Source organism: Pithys albifrons, chromosome 14 (assembly GCF_047495875.1).
Source record: "Pithys albifrons albifrons isolate INPA30051 chromosome 14, PitAlb_v1, whole genome shotgun sequence".
NCBI classification, from domain to species: domain Eukaryota; kingdom Metazoa; phylum Chordata; class Aves; order Passeriformes; family Thamnophilidae; genus Pithys; species Pithys albifrons.
This window is the reverse complement of record NC_092471.1, coordinates 13,777,091-13,804,860: the sequence shown is the minus strand read 5'-3', so window position 1 is coordinate 13,804,860 and position 27,770 is coordinate 13,777,091. Positions and strand designations below refer to the sequence as shown.

Sequence of the window (27,770 nt, the reverse complement as noted above, 5' to 3'; positions counted from 1 at the left end):
CATCAGAAGCTAGTAAAAAGCAAACCCCAGCTGACAAAATCGATAAACGGTGTACTTTTTGAGGTTTGTCTTACAAGCTTTTTCACTGTATTTGGTCACTTACCTATTAATTTCCAGTGTTCTTTAATCTGCAGAAAGATCCAAATGATGGGTTCTTACTAGTACTAGTTCAGCCATACACAGAAAATGTGACTTCTGTTTGGAAGGCATTATGAATTAGGATTAAGGCATTTCACCGTTGGCTTAAACAGGCCTGGCTTCATCAAAGTCAATGGAATGGTGCTTGTTTATGCTCCTGGTGAATTTAGGTTCTTTGTGGGGTTTTTTTGTTGTGTAAATAAATGTGGTTCATAGAAATATAATTTGCTTAAGTAGCTGCTTTCTCTACACAGCTACCTGAAAAAGCAAATATATTTTGGCTGAAGGCATTATTTTTTATCCTGTGTTTTATGTTATTTATGCCCAGGGGTATGCTGTCTTGTGGGATATGACATTGCACTTCAAACTAAATGTGTTTTCAGAAAAGAAACTGAAGTTTTCTATCATAAATGAATTTTTGTAGTCAGTTTTGCAGCTGAAATGCTTGTGCTCTGGTCTACCTGTGAAAAGTTATAGTGTATTTTTTTATACCCCAAATTTTATAAATCGTTTGAGTGTGACTACAGCTGTCTATTCTAGTGGACTTCTTGAAATCCTGAGTTTGAGCAGTCCAGTGGTAGGAGAGAGTTAATACAAGACAAAGAGGGACAATTCCAGGCAGACACAGGGTCTGCTCCCCTGCCTACACATGTCACTGCACTGGCTCCTTCCCTGTTGAATTAAGTGCAAATAATCACATGAGTAAACTCAGCAGGTTTTTATTCAATTTATATTCTAGCTGTGCACTAAAGGCAGAGATGTAAGAAGGAAGGAGAAAAGAAGATGTATATATGTCTGTGCTTATGTGTATACATAAGTACACTAGGATATATACTAACTGCACAAAAAAATGCTTGCTAGTAACTTAGTGGAGTGTCTGTAGGATGGAGAAGGAATCCTGACTAAAACACAAGTGTAGTATTGGCAATTAAAACAAGGGTTCTCGGGGGAAAAAGAAAAGGTTATATGAAAGTTGGAACCTCATAATTTCATTAACTGAGACTGTGAATCAGAAAGTAACAAACTGCAGACTCTTGCTCTGGGCCTATGCAAACTTAAGCTGAGCTCTGAATCAGTCCCTTCTGTTACAGTATGATTGTTCACTGCTACCCAAGGGGAAACAAGCCAATTAGGATGACTGGAGGGTATATCAACAGTTAAAGCAGGGTAGAGAGAGACTGATCTGTGTTTCTAAATCATGCTATTAAAAGATTTATTTTAGCCATCTACTAGTGGGCTTGAAGGCTGGGATGAAGGTTCCAGTGACAGAGCAGTAATCAGCTTTACTTGTATCATCCTAGTTCAGGCACAAAAGTCATGCATCAGGGGGCTTTCCAAAGCAAATTTTAAACAAGCTATTACTGTTAATGGCAGCCCCAGCTCAGTCCTGTACTCTTAGTCCTGTGAGGAATACTTACTCAGAGAAGTTTTCCCAACAGCTTCTATTAGGTCAATGAGTAAAAGCTATTTACTTGAATAAGGTTTGGTGCTATCTAGTCATTGCATCTGAATTATTAATTAAATTCCTGTGCACTACAGAAGATAACTTTAGCACATGAGACATTTTGCTTCCTAATTATCTGCTGTGTCACATGTTATATAACTTCATGTCGTGTCTGGAGCAGGTTTAGCCCTGATTTCAGATGATTTTCACTTCTCTTAGACCCATATTTTAACTGCTGCTGCTACAAAAGAAGTTCACTGAGATTCCTGAGATCCTCCTAATGGCCAGTGAAGTTGTGCATGAAGTTTATGCTCCACCTTTTTTGTTACAGCAGACAGAAGGCCTGGATACCTTTGCAGAAAGCAAGAAGCCGCGCCTGGAGGACCCTCCAGCTTCGTGCCTGCTCCCACCTTGTATCTCTCCAATACCGAACCACAGAATAACCAGCACTAAAGAGTAAGTTCTGTTTTTCTGACATAACATTCATAAGGGATTTCACAGTATTGTCCTATTAAAGTCTTTGCTGTAGAATCAGGTGGGCTTTACAGCCCATAAGCATAAGCAACACAACATTGATATTCCCATCCATCGGGAGCAGAATCCACATGGTTTTGGATGAGGTTCATTCATCTTCCTGAGGCAGTACAGGAATTCAGGATGCTGCCACAATCCTGGTGTATTCTTCAACCCCCACATTGCATTCTCTCAATGTTCTTTCTTGTCTCAATCATCTTTAACCTCTGTGAACAAAAAATCCCAGTAAAACTGAGATTTATTTGATTGCCTGGAATTTCTTTTTTTAAATCATTTTCGTAAGAGACAGTTCTCAGTTTTATTGAATGAAATAGTGACTTTGCTGTTCTGTTAAGTGGCTCTTATTCTTTTAACTGTGTGTGCAGAAATGCCAGGGGTGACCATCCTGAATGTTTCAGGCATATGTGCATTTCAGCAGAGGTACCATCTAATAAGTTTGTACCTTTTGGACTGTCTTAGATGGCTATAATGCTTGAGCAAACAGGTGCCACATAAATAATGATTCTGATTTTAGAGTCATGAGATTAACATTCTGTAAATAACCAAAATGTCCAATTCCCTTCTGTAACCAATTCTGTGCTTTCTTGATTTTGAGATGAGGCACTTTTTTCTGCTTCACACTAGGACAAGCAAAGAGTCAAAATCACAGTGTTCTTCTGAAAACAATTTGATGATAGTAGTAGGAGGTTGGGCATCTTTTTATTTATACTGGTGTAGTTAGGGAATAACTTCAGTCCTTGAACTAACTCCTCATTCTGCCACTGAGAAAATCAGAGCTGCAGCCTGGGAAAGGCAGAGGAGTTGAAAGTTACAACATGATCTGTAACATGTTGCACGTTCAATAAACATCACGATGGGTGTTGCCTGCTTATCATTGCTAGAAATACAATGAGCAGAGATATATTGCAGAGAGGATCAAGGATTATCCATCCCCAACACCTCCACAATCCATTAAAAAAAGTCTTTCTATTCTTGTCACCAGCAGGCCCTAAGGATCCACCCCCAACCTGATGTTTCCTAATTTGAGCTTGTTTTCCAGGTCATTAATTTGATTCCTCAGAGCTTTCAAGCCTTTGGTGTTCTCTGTTAAAACATAATTGTGTCCATCAATAGTTATTTCCATATGCTAGTTTTTTCTCTCGTCTGCTTCAAGTTTGAAAGAAAATTTCCTGACTTCTTTTCCACTGCAGTAACTGAGACCTGGATTACACTGCATTTGTTATTGGTGACTTCTGAGTTTCCATGAAAAAAATGCAATATTTTTTGATAATTCAGGTTTCAACTCCTAGAGATGTGCAACTGAATATAGATCAATGTATTTCCCTAAAGATCAGGGAGCTGGATGAACTGTGCAAAGACAAATTTTTGGAGAGCCCCATATCATTTTTAAGCAGTCAGGAGTGGTTCTCTTCTCCAGAGGGTAAAGTTTTTAGAGGAGGCTGAAGAAAGTCCACTGTTTAAGGTCATGGGGGAAAATAACACTTCAGGGTTAAGAGTGAGAGACTGGCATTGCCATTTACTCCTTTATTCCCAAAGGTTCTAAGTTTTCTTTCAGAACTCTGAAGTGTCTAGGTAAGGACTTTGAGAAACCAGGGTGATTCAGCTACACGTGTGATGATGATCTTCATCCCTTAAGAAGGTGTGAAGGTCCGTGGTGGATGTTGTCACTCAGTAGGAACCTTAGGTGTCTCCCATTAGAACCTCATCCCTGTGCCAATAAGCCAAGTTCCCCAAGGCAGAATTCAGACATTTTCATTGGGCTTTTTTGTAGGTAGAAGAGTGTTTTTACAGAAAAGACCATGATCTCTGGGCCAAAATCTGGAGGCGTTCAGGAGTCCAGAGAAATCAGGGAAAGATAGATCACACCTGTGCTTTTGCAGCTCCCATTGGCTGTCTTTCTATGGTTTAGGCATTTGGATGCATTTCTCTCATTATCTTGCCTCAAATATATAGCTCAATAAAGCAAGCAAAGGTGCACAATTAATTTTTAAAGGGTCATAATGTCTAATAAGGGCAATTATGTGCCTAATTTCCATGAGGTTCTATGACTACACATACAATTTGAGGGTAGAAATTTCAAATGGTCAGTTGTGAACTTAAAAGGCATTTGCACAACCAGAGAGTGGGTTTGTCTTATGTAGGCATTGCATAAGCTGTAGCTATCTCTGTGTTCCTTCCCTCACACACACTGGGGTTGATGCCTTTTCCTAAATCAGACCTGACACTTAAAATATAATTATTCAACCTATTGCCACTGTATTTTCCTTATTTCTGATACTTTATAGCAAATGGAGGAATAGACGATCCAGTGTTTTGTCCATTAATTCATAGTAATACCTTGAAATGCTGCTGTGAGACTGGATTTTTGTCAGATCAGCTGTCTCCTTTGCAAAAGAGGATTATTTATTTATATTTACTTGCTTTCCAGAGCAATTTTAATTTAAGAATTAATTGTATGTGTTGCTGAATACCTTTTTTTATCTAAATACTTGATTGGTAGACCCAGGCCAGACAGAGGGCTATTCACCAACATTTGGCTGTTTGTAGCAACCTGGAGAGTTATTTGGTGATGCAAACTGTGAGTCTGAATTTCAAACTGGACTCATACCAGTGAAACATGCCCACCATCTAGCAGGCATGCTAGAAGTCTGTCGAGGCAAGCATTTCTGCCTGTTTTTCAAGAATTTCCTTTTGTTTGACCTTTAGTTGAAGATTCACCTGTACTTGGCAATATATTTTAGTCGATCCCTTGAGTAGTCCCAGCAGCATTCACTGGGGTTCCTCCATGGCAGAGGCAGCTGTCACATCTATGGCAATGACTTCAGCTTCATTCAATTGCAGCCATTTGTTCCAAGCTAATATGGGAATGACCTTTGCCTGTGAACCCCCTGCAGAAAGTCCATATACACCATCACTGTACAGCATTTCATTGTGGACTAGGGCAGAGGCAAAGGAAAGCCAAATGACTGGTATAGGCAGTGGCTTTGTCTCACTAACAGGCCAGAGATACCACTGCATACCAAAAGAAGTGGATAAAAAATGGGCAAAGAAAGACAGTTTGAAATGCGAAAGTAGTTGGGAATTCTCCCTTCTTCATACAGTGCCCTCTTGTTGCCTGCTTGCTTGCTTTCAGCCCTAAAACAAACCAGGATGAAAAAAAAAAAACGCAGACCTTCTCCTTCCTTGATAATTGGCCTTTTCAGATACAAAAGATTAAACCCTGCAGCCACAAGGCCATCAGTTCTGCTTGTAGTTTTTCCTTGCATTTTTATTGTGTTTCTCCTAGATTTTAAATATGTTTTAACTAACAATCATGTCAGCAAATTAAACCATCGAGTCTTGGTAATTATTGCAATAAATTCATTCAAAATTAGCGATTACTGCAATCAAAGACCAGTTTCTTAGGCCATTAACAGCCCAAAGCAAAGTGACAATCTGGTTAACTGCTGGTGACAACCTATTTCATGGAGGTTATTGTTAACATAAATGCTTTAGCATAAATCTGATGGAGGTAACATTGCTAAATAGATTATCAGCTTAATTCCTGCAAAAACTCATAGAATTATGTGGGGAAGAAAAGAAAAAAAAACAAACAGAATTATAACTGTATTGTTGCAGGAGGGTTAAATGTAAGTTACGTACAAAAAATACCCTCTTGTGCATTTTCTTTTGTGGTTAAATCTTCCTGCCCACAGAATGACTTGTTTTCCAGAGCTAAGTAGCTGCACCTATGCCTTGGTTTGCCCCATCTTTTATTTGAGCCCAAAGATGAAGAGAACAAGTGAAGTTTTAAGTAGTGAAGCTTTAACCATGACATCAACAGCCTTCTTAATTTTTTCTTGTACTACCCTCTTAATCCCTCCATCTCTGTGTAGCAGCTGAAGAATGTTCCATCAATTGCTTTATATGTGTGTTAAATTCCCTATGCAGTGGCAGACTCTGTGGGCAGAAAATTAGCCCCAAAAACAGCCAGGAGTACGTTGACGAGCCTCACTCCTGGTGTAGGGTCAGATCCTAAAGGGGAGTTGGTCTGTGGCTCCCATTCTGGTTTTGTTCAGATGAGTCTGAGATAGAGCTGCAGACTCAATTGTTCTTCCCTTTGCAAAGCTTCACTGTGCAGAAAGAAGAGCTCCACACTCCTCTGTGCACAGTGGCATGGAAAACCGCGTTGCTCTGTACTCCCACCCATGTCTGCATGCTCAGGGTTCCCTGTGTAGGGCATGTGTTTGGGAGGCAGAGGGTTTGGATTCTGCTGCTGGATATTTCATTAACTTTGTCTGCTTTGCCTCTGTACAACCCAAGAACACATGCATGCTTTGTCAGGGCAGTGCTTACCCTCCTTTGGAAAACTTTCCTCTGGAAAGAGTTCACAGTGTTATTGTGCTATAACTATGGTAACTTGTCTGAGTTCCAAAATGCCCTTTGGGGGTCAGAAACCTAACAGATGGAGCTTTGAGTGAGAACTTTCTGGAGGACATATTGTGGGACCACATGTGCATAAAATCAGTCTCCTGGAAGAACTGCCAGTCTATTCCAGCTTGGTTGCTTTCCTTTGATCTTCTTCAAGCCCATGTGTTTTCCAAGCAGGACAGCATCCATCCCAGTCCTAATGTAAGGCAATATGAATTCTGGGCTCAGTTTATTTCTTCAGTCTGAAGATATTTTAATATCAGAGAGTTTCAAATAAGATACTTTTAACTCTGCTTCACTTGAATTAAAATAGTTCTGGATTGATGAGCTATAAAACCTGAAACATGAGGAGTTTGTTTGATTTCACTCTGTGATTTCACAGATAGGCTTAAAATATTTCTGTATCACCAAATGTTCAAAGTGGGGAAATGACCAAATCAGGTATAGATATTGATAATGTCGGTGAAACTGCAGAAGAGGCCTGAGTTGTCTTCTCCACTTTCCCTGGTCAGTGTAAGGCAAAGGAGATCTATAGTTGCTGACACTGACTGAAAGTGTGAACAAAACATAAATTCTTGTTGACTTAATCTGTTATTGAAATTTTAGTCAATAATCATGAAAAGTAAATGATCATGTAGTGCAATATTAGATGTCTAACAAAAGATTAAAATTCAGGTTATCTTCATTGACTGAGTTGGGACAGTACCTGAAATAAAAATCTATGAGTAGATTAACATGTTAAAGTGTCAATGGGGTGTTAGGCTTGTTTTTTTCTTTTTTTGATGGATTGTAGTGGAAAAAGGTCTAACAGGGTTTTTTTCTTTTTACTGTGTATCACAGCTGCCATTTCTAGCCAGCTAACAATATCTGTACATAAAACAGACAATAGATTATCATATTACTTGAGCTTTCATGTCAAAAACACATTCATTTTCTGAATCACATTCAATTCATCAACCAATATTTGCTCAAGGGCTTTTGCCAGCTACAATGTATCATTTTAATATAGTGTTGAACATTGGTTTTATTCTAGAGGTTAAATAATTATTATCTTGTTATTGTCACAGTTATCATTTTGCAGTTGTTATAAATCTCTTTTTTTGGTTCTCATGCCATGTGCTCTTTGGGTTTTTTGCAAAGGTTGCTTATGTAGGCCCTAATCCACCTCTTAAAAAGACGCTTAATGCTAAAAACATAAATAGTCATACTTGATGTCAAAGGAAATAACCCCGTGCATAAAACTTTCCAGCACTTTGCTGAGTCAGAACCTCTATGACCTCTCAAATGAAGACTGACTCAAATTAGCATTTAAATTGGGTGCAATTTGTACTAATGCACTGCAAGTTGTCCTCCAAAGCAGAATGTTTCTGCAGCCCTGGAAAAGGCAGAGGCAGCTCTTCTCTTGTCACTGCCTGTCCCCTTGTGCCTCACCCTGCAGAGCTCAGGATATTGCAGGACGGGTTTGAGGGTAGAGCTCACTTCCCAGTAAATAAAATCTAGAGCTTTCTTCTGTGGAGGATTAACCAAGGTTCTTGAAGTGCAGCTGGTTTTATCTTTGTCCCAGGAGCAGTGGTGGGTCAGTGAAGAAGGTGACAAAGAAAAGAGAAGAGAAGCTGTTCCCTCCTCCGTTATCCCCGCTCTTGGACGAGCCTGTGCACCGGCGGCACAGCAGTGACAACAGCTCCTTCAGCCAAGAGACCACCGTCACAAACACCTCCCAGACCAGCAGCTCTTCCTCCTCTGTCTCTAAACACAGAAAGAATGAAAATAAATCCTCTTCTAACCCCAAAGGAATCTGTGTAAGTAACCAGCCTCAGTCATGAGAAGTGAACAAGATAAAATAAAATTAAAGTAGCTTTGTTCTGTTTGATTTTTTCCCCCACAGTATCTATTTCTAAATGCTTATATGTCCACACTCAAGGGCAGTGAGGAGTGGAGCAAGGCATAAGCAACTCTTGCAAGCTCCATTTTTAGGTCAGCATTAGGCACCTACTTGGTGTTGCCTATCACTCCATGAAACACTCAGGCCCTGAGCCTCAGAGAAGAGCCTTTGCAGCCACCAATTAGATGCAATTAGTCCCTTAAGTCTGTAGCTGCAACACACATTTTGAAAATCAAACTTCAAATAATTGCCCCAAAATTCTCAGCCAGAAATAAGCTCTGTAGTTCTACTGAATATTGTGGCCTAAACTAAATGTACAATAAAAATCCAACGAAAAGATGCCTGCCCATGTTAATATCCTCTCTCACGTTTGCAGACTGCCAACAGTAAGGTTTATTTACACCTAATCACCATGAATTATGTGTAATCGTTTAGATATGTGTAAGTAGGGGCTTTTCCCCTTCCCAGAAAAACATTATTCTGTTAGGGCCATCTCCCCATCAATGGCTTTCACATAGAAAATTCCTTATTCCTTGCTTTTCACCAGATTCAGATGGCTTTTTGCTAAAAATACATGAAAAAGAGCCAAAACTGCATTGCAAATTCACTAAAATAAAGTAAAATTTCACATCAGTTTGTCATGCTATTTTAGGTCAAACAGAGAACTAACATGAGGGTTTGGGCCCATTTTTGACAACAGTCCTCCCTCAAGAGTTTCAAACACATAATTTAGTATCAAGCTGTATCTTAGTATTGCTGTCAAAATTAAAAGACAAGAAGAACATTCTGCCACAGAAAAGGACATGCAAAGCCTCATTTTTCACAGTTCACCACTTTGCAAGAGGTTGTTACCCTGTGCTGTAATAGCAAAACTCACAAGCTGCATTGGATCATAGGTGACAAATCGCTTCACCTTATTCATTCATCCCTGTTGCTTTCTGATATCTTTGTGTCACTTCAAGCTGCGACAGTAATACACATGCCTTCAACTGAAATCAATGCCAAAATGAACTGCATATGTCAGCAAATAAACAATGCTATATAAACAGCAGGGCCTCTTCCTCTCATTCCAGTATCTCTAGTCAGATTTAGCCTTGGTTAATCTATTTTCCCTCTAAATAATTTTCTCCAGATAAATTTCTCTAAAATTCTTTCCTTAGTTCATTGGTTCATCTGTAATTTAGTTTATATGGTTGTGGACCAACCTTACAAGTTGCAATTGCTTGATTTAAGTGCTTCTGTTATGCTTCTGGTTTTAATCAATGCAAAGTCAGAAGTCCTGATTTCTACTTTGCATGCTTCTCTGTGTAGCAAGAGTGAGGGAATCATTCCCTGCTGGAATCCAAGCAGACTCTTCTGTCACCTTAACAGTTAGCTCCTAATAATAGAGAGACATTAGTGATACACCTTGAAGGAGGTTGAGTTTAAATCCAGCCCTCCAGCATTAGATTTCCTCACCGTTGCTTTAACCAGTGTCTCTAGTCAGTAACATTGTCATATCAACCTAAAAATTACACGTAAAAGTGCAAGTTATTGAATTCAGAGGAAGGCTGAATCATCAGACTCCTGATAAAGAATGGAAGGGTGGTTTGGGCAGCTAACATGGATGTAGCTGGGTATCTATAAGTGCTGTGTTGTGCCTTAGCCTTTTGTTTGTTTGGAGGACTTTTGGTTTTATTTGGGGGGGGGGGGGGGGGGAGGGAGCAGGAGGATGGATGTAAGCACTGGAATTGTTGGAAGGTGTTTGCTTGAACTATGAATAACAGTCCTGTGTGTTCTAGGAGGAAGAATCTCACAATACACCAACAGCCAACACTCTTCTTGACACCAGCCATCTAGAACCAGATATCTGGTCTGCAATGCCAACGCTTTCCAATGGGAATTCTGAGCCCAGAAGACCCAAAATAACATTTGATGATGTGTAAGTTTTATTGACTCTGTGCTAGGTGCATGTTCTGTAGTCAGGATTTCCATGTAAGCAGAGCTCTCAGTGAAAGAGAGTATCTTGATTATGGTGCTGGCATTGGACACCTCTGTGGATAGTGCTGCACAAAGGCACACACAGTTTTAATCTTCACAAATGAACTGTTGGCACTGATTAATGAAGACTGTTGATAACCGTTTTCAGATCATGAATGTTGGTTCACGGTAATTCTTCATTTTTTTATTTTAGCTACTCTAATGGAAACTTCTTATACTTAATTAGTTTAAAATATTTTTCCTTTTCCTCTGTTCAGCACACATTAATGGGTCCTTTGGGTGGCCAGTTTCCACAGCTACTTATTTTACATTCTGGTCACCCATCATATCTTTACATACAGCACCTTCAGATTGCTATCAGGTTAAGATTGAAAGAGATAAGTGGATATGTCATAATTGTTCTTGAAAGCAGTCAGCAATATTTTCAAACAATGTTTGTCCAACTTTATGAAAGCAAAGACTTGAATTAATTGATTTTGTCTCTTTAGGCTTCACAATGCGGATTATTACATGCAAGAGGCTAAGAAGCTAAAGCATAAAGCAGATGCATTGGTAGGTTATCACAGGAGGGGTTTGTTTCTTTCCACTATGGAATTTGGTATGACAAAAATGGACATGCAGCACATGTTCTAAAGCCTCTGAAACCAAGAGGAACTCTCCTGTTGGGCATAAAGTATTCTTCAGATTGTGGTCCATAAACATACTGTGCACAAAGCCAAACCCTACCCTGAACACTATTTCTAGCCTTTAAGTATTTGTTCCCAAGAAAGAACCTCCTTACTACAATAGCTGGTGTTTCTTCCAAGGAGGAGCAACAAACATGCTGTTTATGAAGGATGTAAGATAATGTCATAAATGTTGATGTGTATGAAATCTGATTTTCCTATTCACTTTGAGCCTAAAGCAGAAGTGTAGAAATATTTCATAGCAGAGAGTTAAGACAGGCAAAGCACCCCCCACCTCATTATTGTGTGGTAAAACTGCCATTTCCAATCCAATTGTTTAAAATTTGCAACTGTTTATTTTTACATAATCTATTTGATTTTATTGTATGCTTTCAGGCTGGTAAAGAAAGCTTTCCCAAAAAATCTTGCAATGAGGTAGTTCAGTACTTGGAAACTTTTTCTTTCATTTTACTCCAATGAGATTGGCCTAATTTTGCAAACTGTTTTGATTTTGATAAAACTACATAGTCTGACAGATTATATTCTGTCACGGTTGGTTCAATCCAAACTATTGCCAGCCCTGAAGTGCCTTTAGTGGACATTTGCTTTGTAGGGTAGGGACTTTGCTCCTGTAAGCTACACAGGGTGGGGAACAGCAGCTCATTTAGGCAGGCTTAGTGGAACTTGGCTCCTTTACTTAGTTTTGTAAGATGTCTAAAATGGAGTGTGGCCATCTCTTTGCCCCTCAAAATCACAACTGAAAAGAAACCGGGTGATTATTCACCTCTTGCTTGATTTTTTCTGTGGGGATTTTGCGTGCATATTCTATCATTCCACATTTGAGATTTTAGGCTTAGAAATCAGTGTTTGCCAAAAAAACCCCCAAAACAATCACATGCTACGTTTTTAAAAAGCAAACCAACCAAATAAAAAAGAAGTGGCTGTCCTGCTGTCAGTGAAAGCTGTCATGTCAAGCTTCAGCTCTCGGCTCCCTTTGACTTGGGCCACAGTGTTTCTAGGTCTGTGCTGTGTGAGAGGCAGGTTCAGATTTTTGGCAGCCTGCTATGACTGTCAGTCAGGTAACTTGCACCTCTCCCGACATGCCCATTTACAGGAGGTGGCCTGATGGCTTCCAGCCTGGCTCAGCAGAGCTCAGGCAGGAAAGGCTGGCAGGAGCAGGCTGACAACACCTCCCACAGCTGGGTGACCTTTAAACAAAGCACACATGGTTCTGGCAAAGGGATACCTGCTCCATGCTAGCAAATATTCACAGGCTCAGGCTCCCAATGGTCTCAACATGCCGTGTCAATCCACCTCCCTCCACAGCCTGACACGCTCAGAAGGTGTTGACTGGGCTCCCGTCCTCTTACCTTTGCCTGTGCCTTGCAGAATCAGGGGTGTTTCTCAAGCAGAACTTAGAGGAGCAGGCACAGCACATCTCAGTGCTGCCTGTGGGCAGTTTGATACCCCGAGTGCCCTGATGGGACTGTGAGTCCATCCAGTGCAATCAACTTGTTGGCAGACATAAATATCCCTGAACAAAGAATCTGCCTTTTCTTTCCGCTATTTAGATCTCAACTCTTTTTTTTTTTCCCCAACCAGTGCAGCTGCGCACAAATTATCTGCATGTAACACATTTGCTGTGCAATCCTGTAGTGTTACTTGTCCTATGGAAACAATTGCTGCTGGTTACTTGGTGCTGACATGACAAAGCACAGGCAGCATTGAAGGATGTGTTGCAGTGGCTAGAAAGATAATGCATGTGACCTCAAAATGTGTCAGCAAATGTTAATGAGATTTGTGGCAATGCAGCTCCTGAGATTGTATGGAAAACAGATTTCTGGTGAAGGGCGGTGCATTTCATGTCTTACAAGAGCAGCCCCATGGAAACCTCTCCTTTGTCTGGGGCTGCAGTAAGGGATCATTTAATTTGGGTGGGCTGAACTGACTCTACCATATGGAAGAGATCCTGAAGACCTCACAGTGTTCCTGACTGAGATGTGATGAGCTGGAGTAATTCCACCTACTCCACAGGATCGGATCCCATTCCTGGCTCAAGCTGTGTGTCTGTATTAAATCTGCTTGCAGCCAGATTCCTTTTCTCACAGCACAGAAAGTCATCTTTGGAAGGCTTTTTGTCTTCCAAAATGAATGGAAATTCCTTCAAAGTGAAAACCAGAATTTGAAGAATATGCTGAGAAGAAGCCATTGGAATAGAGAGAAACCAGTCAGGAACATTTCCCCTTTTCTGATCTTTCAGTTAATGCCTAACAATTACACAAAGGCTTTGTATATAATCAATGCACAAGAGCAGAACTTGGAATTAAAGGTGTGCAGAGGGAACTAATTATAACAATGGCTTAGAAGGAGCCACAAAGGCAAACACACTGTTATCTTGGACCAGTAATAAATGTTATGCTTAATATGTTGCTAAAATAGGCTTCAGTTTTGTGAATGGAAACATATGCAGATGCATCAAAAATATTTTGATAGAGACATAGAAAGAAATTTTTAAATTATTTAAAGTATATTAGATCTCCTATATCAAATGGCACATTAGTAGAATTCTTACATCCAGCTATCAAAAACTGAAAATGTTAAATACTATTATAAAATACGTACTATAAAAATGTCATATATAATATTCATTACACATAAAAAAAGAAATCAGTATGTCTAAGTCAGTTTAATCACAACCATTATGAGGGCTAAAACCTTTTGCAATAAAATCCTACTAAAATGAAATATTTAGCAGTGCTGTATTGTCTCCTTTTTTTTTCCCCTGCTCTTTCAGTCATCACGTAAGTGATGAGATTTTTTTTTGATCAACAGTTAACACAGAATATGACACCAGGCAAATGGCATGGAGTTGTTACTTAACCCTTGCATAGTGACATTCAAACTTGGTTCATCCATCAAGGAGCAATATGGATATGTTCAAACAGACTCAGTGCCCCTCCCTGCCGGTATAAATCCATGCATGTCAATGGACATACACTGACTTTCCTCTGTGGAGCATCCAGCCACATATACCTGAAAAAATTTGGTAAAAAAAATAGGCCCTGCCTTAATTACTGTATGAAATCATTCTTAATTACTAGTGTCACTTTGCTTTCATCCTAATGCTAGTATTTCTTTGTATAATGATCTGCCTACCTAGAAATTATAGCTGAAGGATTTTCTTGACGGTGTCATTCCCATTTCAGCTGGAGAAGTTCGGTAAGGCTGTGAATTATGCTGATGCTGCCCTCTCCTTCATCGAGTGCGGGAACGCCATGGAGCGAGATCCATTAGAAGCTAAATCTCCATACACCATGTACTCAGAGACTGTGGAACTCATCAGGTTAATGTCCTTTCTGTGATCATTTTCATCATCTCATTTCAGTCATAATTAGAACCTGCTATGTTTTAAAAAATACCATTTCAACGTATTAATGATTTGTCCAAGGCATCTTCATCTCAGAAGTCATCATAATTAGTTCTTGCCATTTTATTAATGTCATGGAAAATTTATAATTGATGGACACTGCTTTTATAAATTATCCCTTTTAGAGGTTATAATGTGAGTGTTATAATTTGCAATATTCATAAAATTAAAATTGAAATGTAGTGGGTGGAAGTAAAGTATAGTAATTTCACTGTTTGGCAATGACACTTGTCTTTTAAAAGGTGTAGTTTTATAATTCAAAACATTATAGGGAGTCTATCAGGATTTCTATTACAAACCGTGGTTTTAGAGCTTTATAACTTGGTTGTTAAAAAAAAGGAAAACCTGAAATTTGGGACATAAGATCACAGCCATAGAGGAAGCTTCCATATGTATTGTATTGAAAACAGTGTATTTTTAGTGTTAAAGGAATGTGAACTAACTGCATTAATTTTAGTACAGTTTTGTAGACTCATAGGCTAGAATATGGATGCAAGAGCCTTTACTTACTAGTAAAATGTCTGAATTATTATTTTAAAATCTGCTACTGTTCCTTACAGCTGTTTCAGAGTGTTGCTCCATGGAAATAATGGTCTCCTGAGTAACTGAGGGCTTGTTTGCTTTACTTGAGCAAATTATCAAAGTGAAATCAAGCAAGATTAAATTTACCTGTAAATAGAACAACAGGATTTTTCCTCTTCACTGTGATGCACCTTTGCTTTCCCCAGTGTATGCTGGGAATATCCCTGTTAACGTCAGTGTAATTACTGGAAGTTTGCACAAGAGAAAGAAAAGGAGGCAAATCAGGCCCTAAATATTTGCTTTTTAATATGACAATGGTGGTTTTTTAACATGCCAGATTAGCTATTAGGGACTGCCAAGATAATGCATGTTTTACACTTTGAGCAAGTAGGTATTTGCATAATAAAATGTATCAAATCTTAAGAAGCTCTTACTCTCAGGTAAATAATATGCCTGTTAAATATTTAAAAACAGGCTTTTACATTCCACACTTCATGAAGAGAAGAAAATCTAAAAAGATCATTCAAGAAAAAAATTATATTCACTCAACACTTGATCCACATTAAACCCTGGAGAGGAGAGGACTTAGGAAAGGAGCAGCTACCTCTGCATGGCTGTGCCAAACCTGTCCTGCACTCTGACAGCAGGCAGTCCAGTACTGTGTGTCCTGAACTACACAGCTGCAGTTGCATGGCAGGATAAATAGTGTTTGAAGAAATAATCTTTAAACAAGGAAGTACTTCTTCATAGGAGCTTACATTTATTTTTGTTTTTTAAGAAAAACACACAGCGCAGTTGAAAATGTTGCACCTCCATCCAGCAGTTTGTCTGTTCATGGACCAAAAATCTTTGCTCATCCAGCAGTCATAATGCATGCACCACTGAAGGCAGAGAATGGCAGCTCCAGGAGTCCCTCACAAATGGGCAATACCTGCAAGTGCCCTTCAGTGCTGGTGCTGGATGGAGGCAACTGAGTGCATGGCTGTGTGTTGGAGCAGCTGGCACTCAGCATACACAGCCTCACTGCCTTGCTGTTCCTGGCACTGCTCCTGCTGCTGCAGGCCACGTGATAGATAGACCTTGGCATGGAAGCAGCACCTGAACTGCTTTTGGAACTGCTTTTGACTGTGGCAGGATCTGTTATAGTAGGTCTCCGATATATAAATAGCTAAAGTCAGGTGAGATTAATTCCACCACCTACCACCAAAGGTAGAGCTTAACCTACCAACTGTTGCATGCAACATCTTATAGCAGCCAGTAAGACTGATTGGCCTATTTAATTGCTGTCAGTGGTTCAGACATGGACAAAAGGTGATTGCCCAGGTGAGCAGCAGGCTGGTACAGGGTCTGTAAACTACATGGACAAAGGCATAATTCCTATGGGCTACAATGGGTCCTGAATGTACAAATCAAGTATGTGGCTATGCACACCCACTTCCTCAGTGTGATTGCCAATGTTAACATAGATTTTTACTGTGAGATAACAAATAGAAGGAAATTTTTCTCACTTTTACTCCTCTCTTTGTCAGAGGCATAATTTTCCCCTTTTGCATTAGCTGTGTCTGCGCTGAGTATCTGCATCAGACACCCATTTGTGAAAGCAAGCGGAGCATCAAAGAGTTTGGGAATAACAGAGATCTGTCTGTCAAATGTGTTTTAAGTTAATGGTAATGTTAAAATCCCTAACTTAACACTGAAAAATCCCAAAGAGACATATATCTTTTTGTTTTATGAAATTCATTCAGCATGACTAGAACAACAATACCAAAGAGCAGGTGAGGTAGGACATGGAGAAAGGACATCAGGTGGTGTGTTACAGCTGTGAGCTGGGGCTGATGATAGGGGTGGTGTGAGGAAGACAGAGTCAGAGCAGCACAGCCTGCCTGCACTCCATTACCTCCTGGTAAATGAGGACTCATCAAGACTGCCTTGGATAACTTAAAACTTTCCTACGCAACGCTGAACCCTATTACTTATTCTAACACAAGTACCTGTGAAATTGCATTAGGGCTCAGAACAATGATTTTATGCGATGAATTGATTTTCAAGAGACTAAATGCATGGATTGGAGTGTGCTCAGTTAAGAGAAAAAAAAAGTCAGGGGAGGTAGAAATACTCAATCTTTGATCATCCACATACTGGACAGCAGTAATTAAATGGAGAGGGAAGACCCAGTACACAGGACTCATAAATTAATGAACCCATGAATTGAAAAAGCTGTGAACATGACCTTTCCTGTATTTAAAACCATTTTGTATATAAAATATATTAAAAGCTTTGAAGAAGCATTTATGAGAAGGATTTAGAAGATATTATTCAAGCCCAAAGTATTATATGTAAAACCTTATTATATATTACTTTACGCTTCAGTACATATAGGGCCAAGATCTTATGCTTCTGTCCAACAGTCATCACAAATGTTTGCAGGGCTCAGCCTAGTTGACTGGATATAATATCATCAATATACCCAAGAATAGCTCACCTTGTTAGCCCAGAAAATTGGTTGGTGATTTACTTTAGCCCTCCAGATTTTAAGTGGTGCTTTCTGTTGAATTTTGCATTGATGTCATCATTACTGAACACTGTGACCATTAACTGTTGCTGTTGGGGAAGGATATCTACATGTGACTGTTACTATTCAATGTTACTAGTATTCCTGGGAATATCTTAACTCTAAGTTTCTTATCTTTCTGACAAGGTATGCAATGAGACTCAAGAATTTCACAGGCTCTTCTGCCACAGAAGGGGACAAGAAATTAGCAGTTTTATGGTAAGTCCCTTTGCGACAATGAGAAGCAGCTAAAATCTTAAGGAGGACTTTAAAAGTGCTGAATTACTTAAGCAGCTTACAGAAGATCATTATTCTTGTTTTCCATTAAACTATTAAAGGATAACTAATGGATTTCTTCAGCAGCTGACTAAACATTTATTCTTCTAATTTATACTCTTATCAAGATGGGATTTTAATGCTTTTGACCACATTTTTTTTTCTTTCTCTATTTGCTTATGTTTCAAAATCTAACCTTAGAACAGAAACTACAAAATATAGGTCAGCTTTTTTTTTTACAGTTTATAGGTTTCATTAAGCAATGGAATTAACATAATCCTTTCCTAATTACCACAGCTACCGATGCTTATCACTTCTCTACTTGAGAATGTTTAAACTAAAGAAGGACCATGCTATGAAGTACTCCAGATCTCTGATGGAATATTTTAAGGTAATCTTTATTCTGTTTAATTTATTGATACGAAATGAAATTCATACCAGCACTGAGAGCTCTCACAAGTATAACTCTGTGACTTGAAAGTCCCACATTTAACCTCTCCCCTGGGAAATGCAGGCAGGACGGCTGCCAGTGAGTGGGGACAGAAGTGATTTAGGGGATTTTTGGATTAGTCACTTTATTCAAAGGACCATACTCAGTAATTCTACAAAAATAACATTATTCTCCACACCATGTAATGTTTATGCAAGTTTCTAGAAAGGAACCTGATTCAATGTGCAAGTGATTATGAACTGACCCCCAATGAACCAATAATAAAGCAATTATTTAGTCTGTAGTTGGTTAAGTTTAGATTTTAAATTCAGTGAGATTTGTCGAAGCTTATTGCAGTCTCATAGATTTCCCTTTTTCTTCCTGTGGAACTTCAAATGGCCTTATCTACATCTTGAAGATTTGCCTTTACCTCAGATTGAGTGAAGATCCAATTGCCATGACTCAGGGATATGTTGTTTTACATTGTCAAATGCTGTTTGCCCAGTGAAAGAATGACAAATCTTCACTGTTCCTAGATTAAGAGAGAAATAGAATCTTTCTTTAGCTCTGTCAAGGTTTTGATATTTATATTTTACTGGTTGATGCTGTTTGAAGCATGCATTAATTCTTGTACTTTATTACTACATATTATTCTATAATTATGTAATTATACTGCCTCGTCAGTCCATCAGTCTTTTTTTGTTGGTGTTTTCAGCCTCTGAATTTGTTCCAGGCTTTGACATATTGGTGCTGCAAACCAGTAAAACTTCTAACACTGTAGTTTTAATATTTTCATGTAAATGGTGATAAAATGGTCTTTCTGCTGTAATACTCCAACACTAGCATCCAAGCAACCATAGTCCTGACTTGCCATGTGTTCTCTGTGTGTATCTCTGCAGATCCAGCAATGGTATTCCTAATCTTTTCCCTAAATGGAGGCTCTTTTGCCACCACTGGGAGTGCCTCTGTGGTGTTCATGGAGTTCTCAGTCAGAGATTTGCAAATCAGATTAAATTTGAACTCAACACATTTGTAACCTCTGAATTTTCATGAAATGTATTCCATCCTCCTCTGATTTTATCCAGGATGAATGTCGATTTTCTCTTAAAAAAAAAGGATTATTAGACAAATGATTTTGATACACTTTTTCTGCAGAAAGTAATGATTTAAAGAAAAAGAAAAAAAAGGGGGGATATCGAGAGGATTCTTTTGCCTTAAAGCCACTTTTCTTCTCTGGCTGTGCAAATAGGTACAATGGAGAATATATTACTACTCCCAGTATAAGACCATTTTACTGCATCTGCACAGAGAAAGTGTCTCATAATGTGAATTAAAAGAGAAAAATGTGCAGAATGTAATAAAAAAGACAAATCAGAAATGGCGGGTTTAGGCATCCAGTTCGAGCTGAGTGTTTCAGTAAATGTTACAGTGTGTGTGCTATGGGCACTGTAACTCATTTGGTAGAAGTAGTGTTTGAGTGTATACAGATTATAGATTACATGTTTTGTAATACAGACACAGGAGGAGAAGAGAAAAGAATGGGAGCTATTAGCTACATGTTAGTTTTGTCTTGCTGCACCATGTTTTCTGTGTTCACTAGCAAGAATCTCTAATACAAATGAAACAAATGTTTGAATAGAGTTGTTATTGAGAATTTTACACAGTTTTAACTGTGAAAAGCAGCCCACTGTTTACAGCAGAGCTGGAGAGGAATTTTTTAACTGGATTGTTTTTCATATGTTTCCTCACAAATGCCACTTTGTCCAAATTGAAACCATTTGTGGACAGAACTGGTTCAGATTAATTTCCAATTAAAAGCTTCAAGTTGATATTTTTGACATTAAAAACCAGAAAATAACAATATATCATGAAAGTAATTTGAAATTTAGAGACAACTTGGAGTAAAATGAAACTAAAGTGAAAAATTTTTAAAATTAAAATCAAACCTTTTGGGATTAAAAAAGTGACATACTCTAATGTATTTCCCCTGAAAGTTTGAGGACAATTTTTATGTTTTTGAAAATGTGTTGTCAGTAGCCACTGAAATATTTTTGCTAAATATTTTCATTATCAAATAGCTAACTCAAATTGAGATCTAGTCTTAACCTTGACAGATCTATTATTTATCTCCAGATAAGGTTGGGAACAATCCCCAGACAGTAGAACCTAACATCAAAGCTTCTTCATCCCTGAAAACTTTACAGTATCTCTCTCCTTCCTATATATGAGTGGGTGCCAAAAATACACATTAGGTATGTGCTGTGCAGGAGGCACAGGCCAGGCCAGTGTCATGGCTTGGACAGTGTTTTCTGCCTTGGCCAGGACTGCTGGGCTGTTTGCTGTGCTTTGGAAGTCCAGGGCAGGCTCTGTGCTCCATGAGTCTCTGTGTCTCCCATGCAAAGCAGCGATTACAGTAACTGGATGAGCATTGTAATAGTGGTAATACTCTGCAGAGAACTTGTAAAATTTGATTGAATTTTTGCTGTGCATGCTGACTTCTTAACAAGGGAGCTGGGTGATTGTTTTCAGAGAGCACACGTAGATAGCCTCAGCCCTGATACTACCACTTTGTATGGGAAATAAAATACCACTCAGTCTGAGCAAGTCTGGAAAAACCTGGGCTTTATTGTTGCTCGGCAATCTTTTTGTACAGGGTTTTACAAGGTGCTACACAGACGTGAAAGGCAGAATGAGTAAGCAGGTAAGGAAAGTCAATTTGTGCAACTAAAATACATAAAAAGAAGGGCATTCAAGCAGATCCTTACTAGAAATTTTATTTATACTACTATCTGTATCCCAAGCCACCTTCCCTAGCAGTTTGGGAGGGATTAATTTCATTAAGGCATCAAGCCAAATTATTTTTGTTTCTTATTAAAATATTGAAGGTCCCCCTAATGATAGGCAGTCATCTGCACTCTGAAGATCTTGCTTTGTAGAATAAGTTTCAGTGGTAATTATACCACTTCTTTGTGACCTATATCTGCTTTTACTGGAACTTATTCCCTCTTTCATCAAGTGACTTTCAAGCTACTGGTTGGAACCTACAAATCATCCACCAGCCACTTAATTATGGGACTGATGTGCAGAGCTGTTCTGCTACATGCACTGTAGCTCTTGCAATGAAAACGGGGAGTGTTGAGTCTTCTGTCATCAGTATTCATGTACTTGCATCACCTGTATTTACATTTTGGTTTTGTACTTACAGAACTCTTCAAAAGCCTCACAGGCCCCCTCACCTTGGGGCGGCAATGGAAAGTGAGTATTTTCTGTTCAGTACTTCTGTCTGGGAACAAGTCGTTCCAAAAGAGGGGGGAAAGGTGTTTGTGCCTCTAAAGGCAAAGGACAGGCCAGGGGGTTGGTGTTTTAGGAGCTACACATGTATTTCAAATATGTGTCAGGTAGAAAACATTCTTTTGGACTACAGAATTGATTGTACACTGCCTTGAGCTTGTGGGGTGAGGGGCTTCCAGCAGGATAAATGAGGTGTCCATGTGAGCCATCCACTGTGATTGGGAAGGAAGAGCTGAAACACACCTTAAAAAGACAAAGCCCCCTTAGGTCTAAAATCACCTGTGTGTCTGTGCTGAATTCTTTGGCAGTTTGCTTCTCAAGCCAAATGAAAGCCATAAAAGTATCTGTTAATTAGCTAGCAAGTACTATGTCATTTTAGGAAGCCAAAGTAAAGTTAACCTTCATTGCAATGATTTTTCAATGATTCGTTCAGCAATGAAAGACCAATGAATATTTCATTGATATATGGTAAGTGCTGTTTAATAAAACTGAAGGTATAATAGTGGTGAAAATGTGAAGGCACTTAGTCAACCAATTATCAGTGGCTTTATACTAACATTAAAACACCCTCGCCTCAGATATGAAGTCAGGGTAATGCAGTTATGATCTGCTGTTCAGTGAAGGTGCATTGCTGCTCCTTGCCTTTATCTGGTGGTGGTCTGTTGCCGCCTTACACATTTCTCCTGCATCATACAGATACAGGTAAAACAAAGGTGAAGGACTTCACCTTTCTTTCCATTTTCACTTGACTAGGCTGAATTCTAGGTGAGAATGATTATTGATAATGGTCTCTTTCAGGTGGTTCAGAAGAAATTACTATTAGACATGCTAAGGAAGCAATGTAATGAAACTGTAGAAGGGGTTGAATTTTAGCACACTTTGTATTCAGTCAGTACAAAACTAAAAATTCCAACATTTTTCTTAAAGGAAAATATTCTTAAGTAATTCAAAATATTTTGGGGAGTGTGTATATATATATACACACACACACACACACCAAATACACAAAGTTATTTTGAATATGTGTGTATATAGATATTTAAGTATAGATTATAAAACAACCTAAAGTGATGAAATACAAAATCACTTTAAATAAAAACTGAAAATACATTTTTACACTGGAAAAGCAACTACCAAATTAAATTATTCATTATGTGCTCTTTTTTGAGGCATTTAATGTCAGTGAATCCTTGTATTGCAGTAAGAATACATAAATGTTTACATAAAGTTTTAGTGACAAAACAGACCACTGGAGCGTTACATCTCTTTTGTTCCTTAAGAAGTGACCTGTACATAAACATTTCATGGAGTAGAAGTTACCCTTTTATTGCTGTCCCATTACAGATAGGATGAAGGGTGTGCTCTGCAGGTGATGACACTTCCCTTGCTATAGGTGTCCAGGATTTATTATAAGTGGGTTTTGACTGGAGGAGAAAAATCCCGCCTGGCCACAAAGTAGGCAGCAAAAACCCAGCCTTCATGTCAGCATCACTTCTAACGTAACACCCAGCTGATCAGTCTCTTCCCACTAACTTTGGAGATAAGGAAGCAAAGCTCTGAAAGTGCACATCTCTGTCTTTTATTCCAAGAAGGAAGCACTTGACATGTGAGAATAACTGAACATGACAAGGCTGTGCTACAACAGCGTCATTGTGACACCTGTGACCTGTGACCACAGCGCACACTCAGGTCTTCTCTCCCCTCTGTGTGCAGCCTCAGAAGAAAAGCTCTCCAGCTGGCTCAGAGTTGCTGTGTATCTCAGGTGTCTCCTGGTGGCCCCTGGTTTGTCCCAGGCCTGGTGCTGCCCCTGGGAGCACATGCTCTGCCTTCCCTAGGGCCAGTCACTCTGGAGTTTCCTTAGTCCCCTCAAATTTGTACCAGGTGGGAAGACAATTCACATACCACAGAGGAGAGACCAAACACCATCCAGCGTATGGCACCACAGGAGATGGCTCAGCAGACTGGTGCAGAATGGGGATACAGTGGGGTAATCTCAAATATTTTTTTTAAGAAAGCAAAACTTAACTCGTTGCCATGAATTGTAGTGTCCTCAGGATCTCAAAACATCAAAAATCTCATTTGGGCTTACTGGAATTTCTGCCTACTCCTATTTGAAAGGATTGTGAACCTTTACAAAGTTGGCCTGGGTTCCAGGCTGGCAATGAAACCAATTTTTCCTGGTTTCATTACAGATCTGTTTCCCACCTCTAGCGACAGAAAGCACAAAATACAGAGATTTAGTAGATTTGCCACAGTAATAATGGCTGTGTGCAACAGGGTAAATCCAATGAACAATGTGCTTTATTTGGCAGAAGTGCATCAGCTTGTTCTAAGTGGCTCTAACAAAATATTCTTGGTATCCTCAGATACTTATTATTTTGTAACTGCTCCTAGGCCTAATCTAGTATGTACACTGTGGCCTGTCAGATAACCAGGATGTTTTGAGACTTAAAATGTTTGTGCATTAGGATATGCTTCAGCTCTAACACATAAGCTGTGTTAAAAGCTACTAGCTGCCAAATCAACATAGTCTCTAGCTCTGGAAAAAGAATCTATCACAGAAAACTGTTGTTGGGCACAGGTAATAGCAGGGCACTGCTGGAAAACCTTCAGCAAAAGCTGTTGCCATCAATGCCTTTCAGACTAAGGCTGTGCCACAGTGAGTTTGTCCTGCAGCACCTGCGAGGTGTGAGCACAGCAGGTGTTACCTATGCAGGACCATCAATGGCAGCCCTTAAAGCCAAGACGACAAGCCCTTCTATCCTGGGCTGTGGATGAGGCCCATAATGAGCCTGAGTGAGTTTGAGGCATCTGCAGCCACTTGTCAAAATAGGGGTTTCAACATCCGTGTCTGGAGAGTTTTGGTATCTTTGCTTTATGCAGAGAGTGCTCGGTGTGTTTTGGCCCTGCATCTCCAGTGTATTCCACAGCAAACAGAATGCTTTTGTTTAGGTAAATCCAGCTGGAGCTGATCACCCGTGGTGTTCCCCAGGGCTCAGTAATGGGGTCAGTCCTGTTTCATATCTGTATCCATGATCTGGACGAGGGGATCAAGGGCACCCTGAGTCAGTTTGTGGGTAACACCAAGTTGGGGGAAGTGTTGATCTGATGAAGGGTAGCTTTTGTTACTTCTCCCAAGTAACAAGTGATAGGACAAGAGGAAATGGCCTCAAGTTGCACCAGGGGAGGTTTAGGAATAATTTTTTCGCCAAAAGGGTCATCAAGCACTGGAAAAGGCTTCCAGGGAAGTAGTTGAGGCACCACACTTGGAGGTATTTAAAAGATATGTAGATGTGGGGACATGGGTTAGTGGTGGACTTGGCAGTGCTGTGTTGATGGTTGGACTCAATGATCTTAAAGGTATTTTCCAACCTGAGCAATTCTATGATTCTATACATTTTCAAAGAGAATAGCTGTTTTGTGAGCATTCAGCACTGCACAGCTCTAAACAAGAGCTTGCTGTGCTGACCACTGACACCGCCTGCAGCCAGCAGGTGATTCCTAATTGCTGGTGTTAGAATTAAAGGAAAATCTATATTAGAACATTAGTGCCACACTAAGTAGGTAACTTAAAATACTGCTTTGTACAGAACTGTGCAGATGAACTGTAGGCAATTAGAACAAATCTCCATAGCCTTAAAGAATCCTATAGAGATATTCATAATCCTGCAGTACCCCCAGGTCCTAATACTGCACTGCAGGGTGCTTTTAAGACTTGCACTTTACTTACTGTGGTGACTGTTTTTGGAGAAAACTGTCATTGTGGTTTCCAGAAAATACTTTGATAATAAGCCAATATTGCACATTGAGTGTTTTCTAACTGCCATTGCAGCTTCTGGCAGCAGGTAGAAAAATCATTACAGCTTATGAGATGCTTCTTTCTCTGAAAAAGTGCTCTATTTTTATGATAGATTTTTTTTTAAATAACAGGTTCATTTAAAGGGAAAATTAAATCCCTTTTTATTTTCACTCATTCCCAGTTTATAAGCCCTTCTTTCTTATAAAATCAAGAGATACCACTGCACATCCTCCCCTGGCTGGCGTGCAGAGTTAACTTTCCTAGTGCATTTATGATGGCAGCAAAGTGTGAGGGGGACTCACTCTCCCTTTTACTCTCACAGGAGCACAGAAACACCATCACCCATGTCCCTGAGCCCGTCTCCCGTCAGCTCTGCTGGGAGCAGCACGGGCAGCACCGGCTCCTCCTCGGCGGGGACCATCACCATCCCTCAGCGCATCCACCACATGGCTGCCAGCCACGTCAACATCACCAACAACGTCCTGCGGAGCTACGAGCACTGGGACATGGCTGACAAGCTGACTAAGGAGAACAAAGGTGCCTCACTCTGCTTTTTCTTTGTCCCCCTTGGCTCACCAGCTTTAGCTTTCTCTCTGTTCTCTACATTTGGACCTGGAGCCACCGCATCTAAGAGCACAACTGTGACAGCTTGAGCAAACAGAGCAAATCTGCTTGCTGGTCTCTGTAGCCAATGCGTATCTTCTCTTGTCAAGCACAGAGGGGGATGTGTAACACACTCTGAACATGGGGTTATCAGAGCAGCTGGCAAATAATTTAGCGAACACGAGCCCCAAGTGATGAGAGCTTTAGAGTCTGCAAATTCGTTCACAGTTTCAGTGTCTTGTAGAGCACTGAGATTATTTTCAGACTGCTCTGTCAGTGAGTTTAAGACTATTAAAATGCTAGCTAGGATAATAAGCAAACATTAGATGTTATGTTTATGCAGGGAGCCCAATTAGGAGATGTCCACTGAAAGCCGTGACCTTGACTTTCCTATGGTTGGATTGCAAATCTGTTTATTCCTAACAAAAAATCCTAAGTCTTTATCATAGCCATTTCAAAGGAGTTTTAGCAAGCAGTTTGTGACTGGGTTATATCAAGTATAGTGAAGTGCCTGCGGTATAACTAAAGGACAAATTTGGCCTACTGTTGGCCAGCTGTGAACTTCCCCATGATAATGTAAGCTTTGGGCTCACACAAATCTCTGAGAAAGCTTTCTTTGACAGTAGAGGTGCAGAGCCTAACTAGGAAATATTCTCATCATGAGTTGGCTCATTCTCTTAAATTATAGTGAGATTTCAGATGGCTGACTTCTCCTGACAAATGTGCTTGCTGTATGCAGTTTGATCTTACTCCCATTAATGTCAGTGGCAAATTTCCACTGATTTAGAGAAACTGAGCTTGAGATTTATAGAGCTTTATATCTGAATGGTGGGTCATAATGATCTATCCCTGGATGAGGAACAATAATAGAAGTTCTGTCCAGTCCTCCCCACTGCTTCTTATCTTTGTTCGCATTGATTAATTTAGTAGCAGTGCAGTCATTTTGGATTTTTTCCATAGCTGCATCCATTTTCACAAAATGTGAAAGCGATTCCCTGTCAAATGTAGTGCAGAATGTTACAGTGGGAATGCAGAAGGATGCCCTGATAGGAGAAAGAGATGACGATAATCTTGTAATTAGCCCTGTGTGTTGTGGAGTTGTTAAATGTTCTACTTGGTATTGAATCAAAATAGCTCAGGCATTTAGCCAGCAGACAGAAAATGTACCCAGCCACTGCTGTTATCAGTCCTAGAGCTGGATGAGAATAAACCTGCTGACTCTCTTTCTGTATTTTCCTCCCTACACTCTCCTTTGTTCTCATTTTGATTTACGATCAAATAAACCCAATTCTGCAAAGCCATATAGGAATACTCTTTATTCAGATGAGCAGTCCCTTTGACTTTAGTGGGACTGGATGCATGAATAAGGGTTTCTCACATCAGCAAGACTTGCAGGGTTGTGACCTGTTCTTTCATATCTTGTTTCACAAACTGCAGACACGTTACAGGGAATGGAAAGTTTGTGTTACTTCAAATTTCATTTAAGTATTATAAACCATTGGAGAGAGATCAGTGTTTCATACATGTATAGTGTGTCTGTCTTTACATTTTGTCTGGAAAGATACCTCATTTCTAATTAAATACTTGATTTAAAGTTGCATGCTTTAACACAATTAAACTGCAATTTGAAAAATTCATGGTGTAACAAAACATAGATGAGAGCTGCCATGGTGCTGTGCAGGTCTTCATCATATCACATGATGGATTCTCTTTACAGATGAATATATTTAAAATACTTTGACATGAGAAATACTGCAGTGTTTTGTGAAACCTAGCTATAGTTGTTTTAATAGATGTCACCTGCACCTCTGAAATGAT

At 39.6% G+C, this 27,770-nt stretch overlaps 1 protein-coding gene across 6 annotated transcripts in view; it reads left to right on the top strand.

The window, feature by feature from the left end:
* Window positions 1-27,770, top strand: part of AFF2 (ALF transcription elongation factor 2) — a 334,844-nt gene that overhangs the window by 295,257 nt on the left and 11,817 nt on the right. For 4 of the 6 annotated variants that reach the window (XM_071569499.1, XM_071569497.1, XM_071569502.1 and 1 more), the window contains exons 12-21: window positions 1,914-2,038; window positions 8,091-8,325; window positions 10,190-10,329; window positions 10,877-10,940; window positions 14,260-14,396; window positions 17,701-17,772; window positions 18,127-18,220; window positions 20,913-20,960; window positions 21,465-21,514; window positions 25,672-25,886. In XM_071569499.1, the coding sequence (XP_071425600.1) occupies window positions 1,914-2,038; window positions 8,091-8,325; window positions 10,190-10,329; window positions 10,877-10,940; window positions 14,260-14,396; window positions 17,701-17,772; window positions 18,127-18,220; window positions 20,913-20,960; window positions 21,465-21,514; window positions 25,672-25,886 (1,180 nt within the window). The remainder of the gene's footprint in view (window positions 1-1,913; window positions 2,039-8,090; window positions 8,326-10,189; window positions 10,330-10,876; window positions 10,941-14,259; window positions 14,397-17,700; window positions 17,773-18,126; window positions 18,221-20,912; window positions 20,961-21,464; window positions 21,515-25,671; window positions 25,887-27,770) is intronic. The other 2 variants (XM_071569498.1, XM_071569501.1) reach the window with 2 other exon arrangements.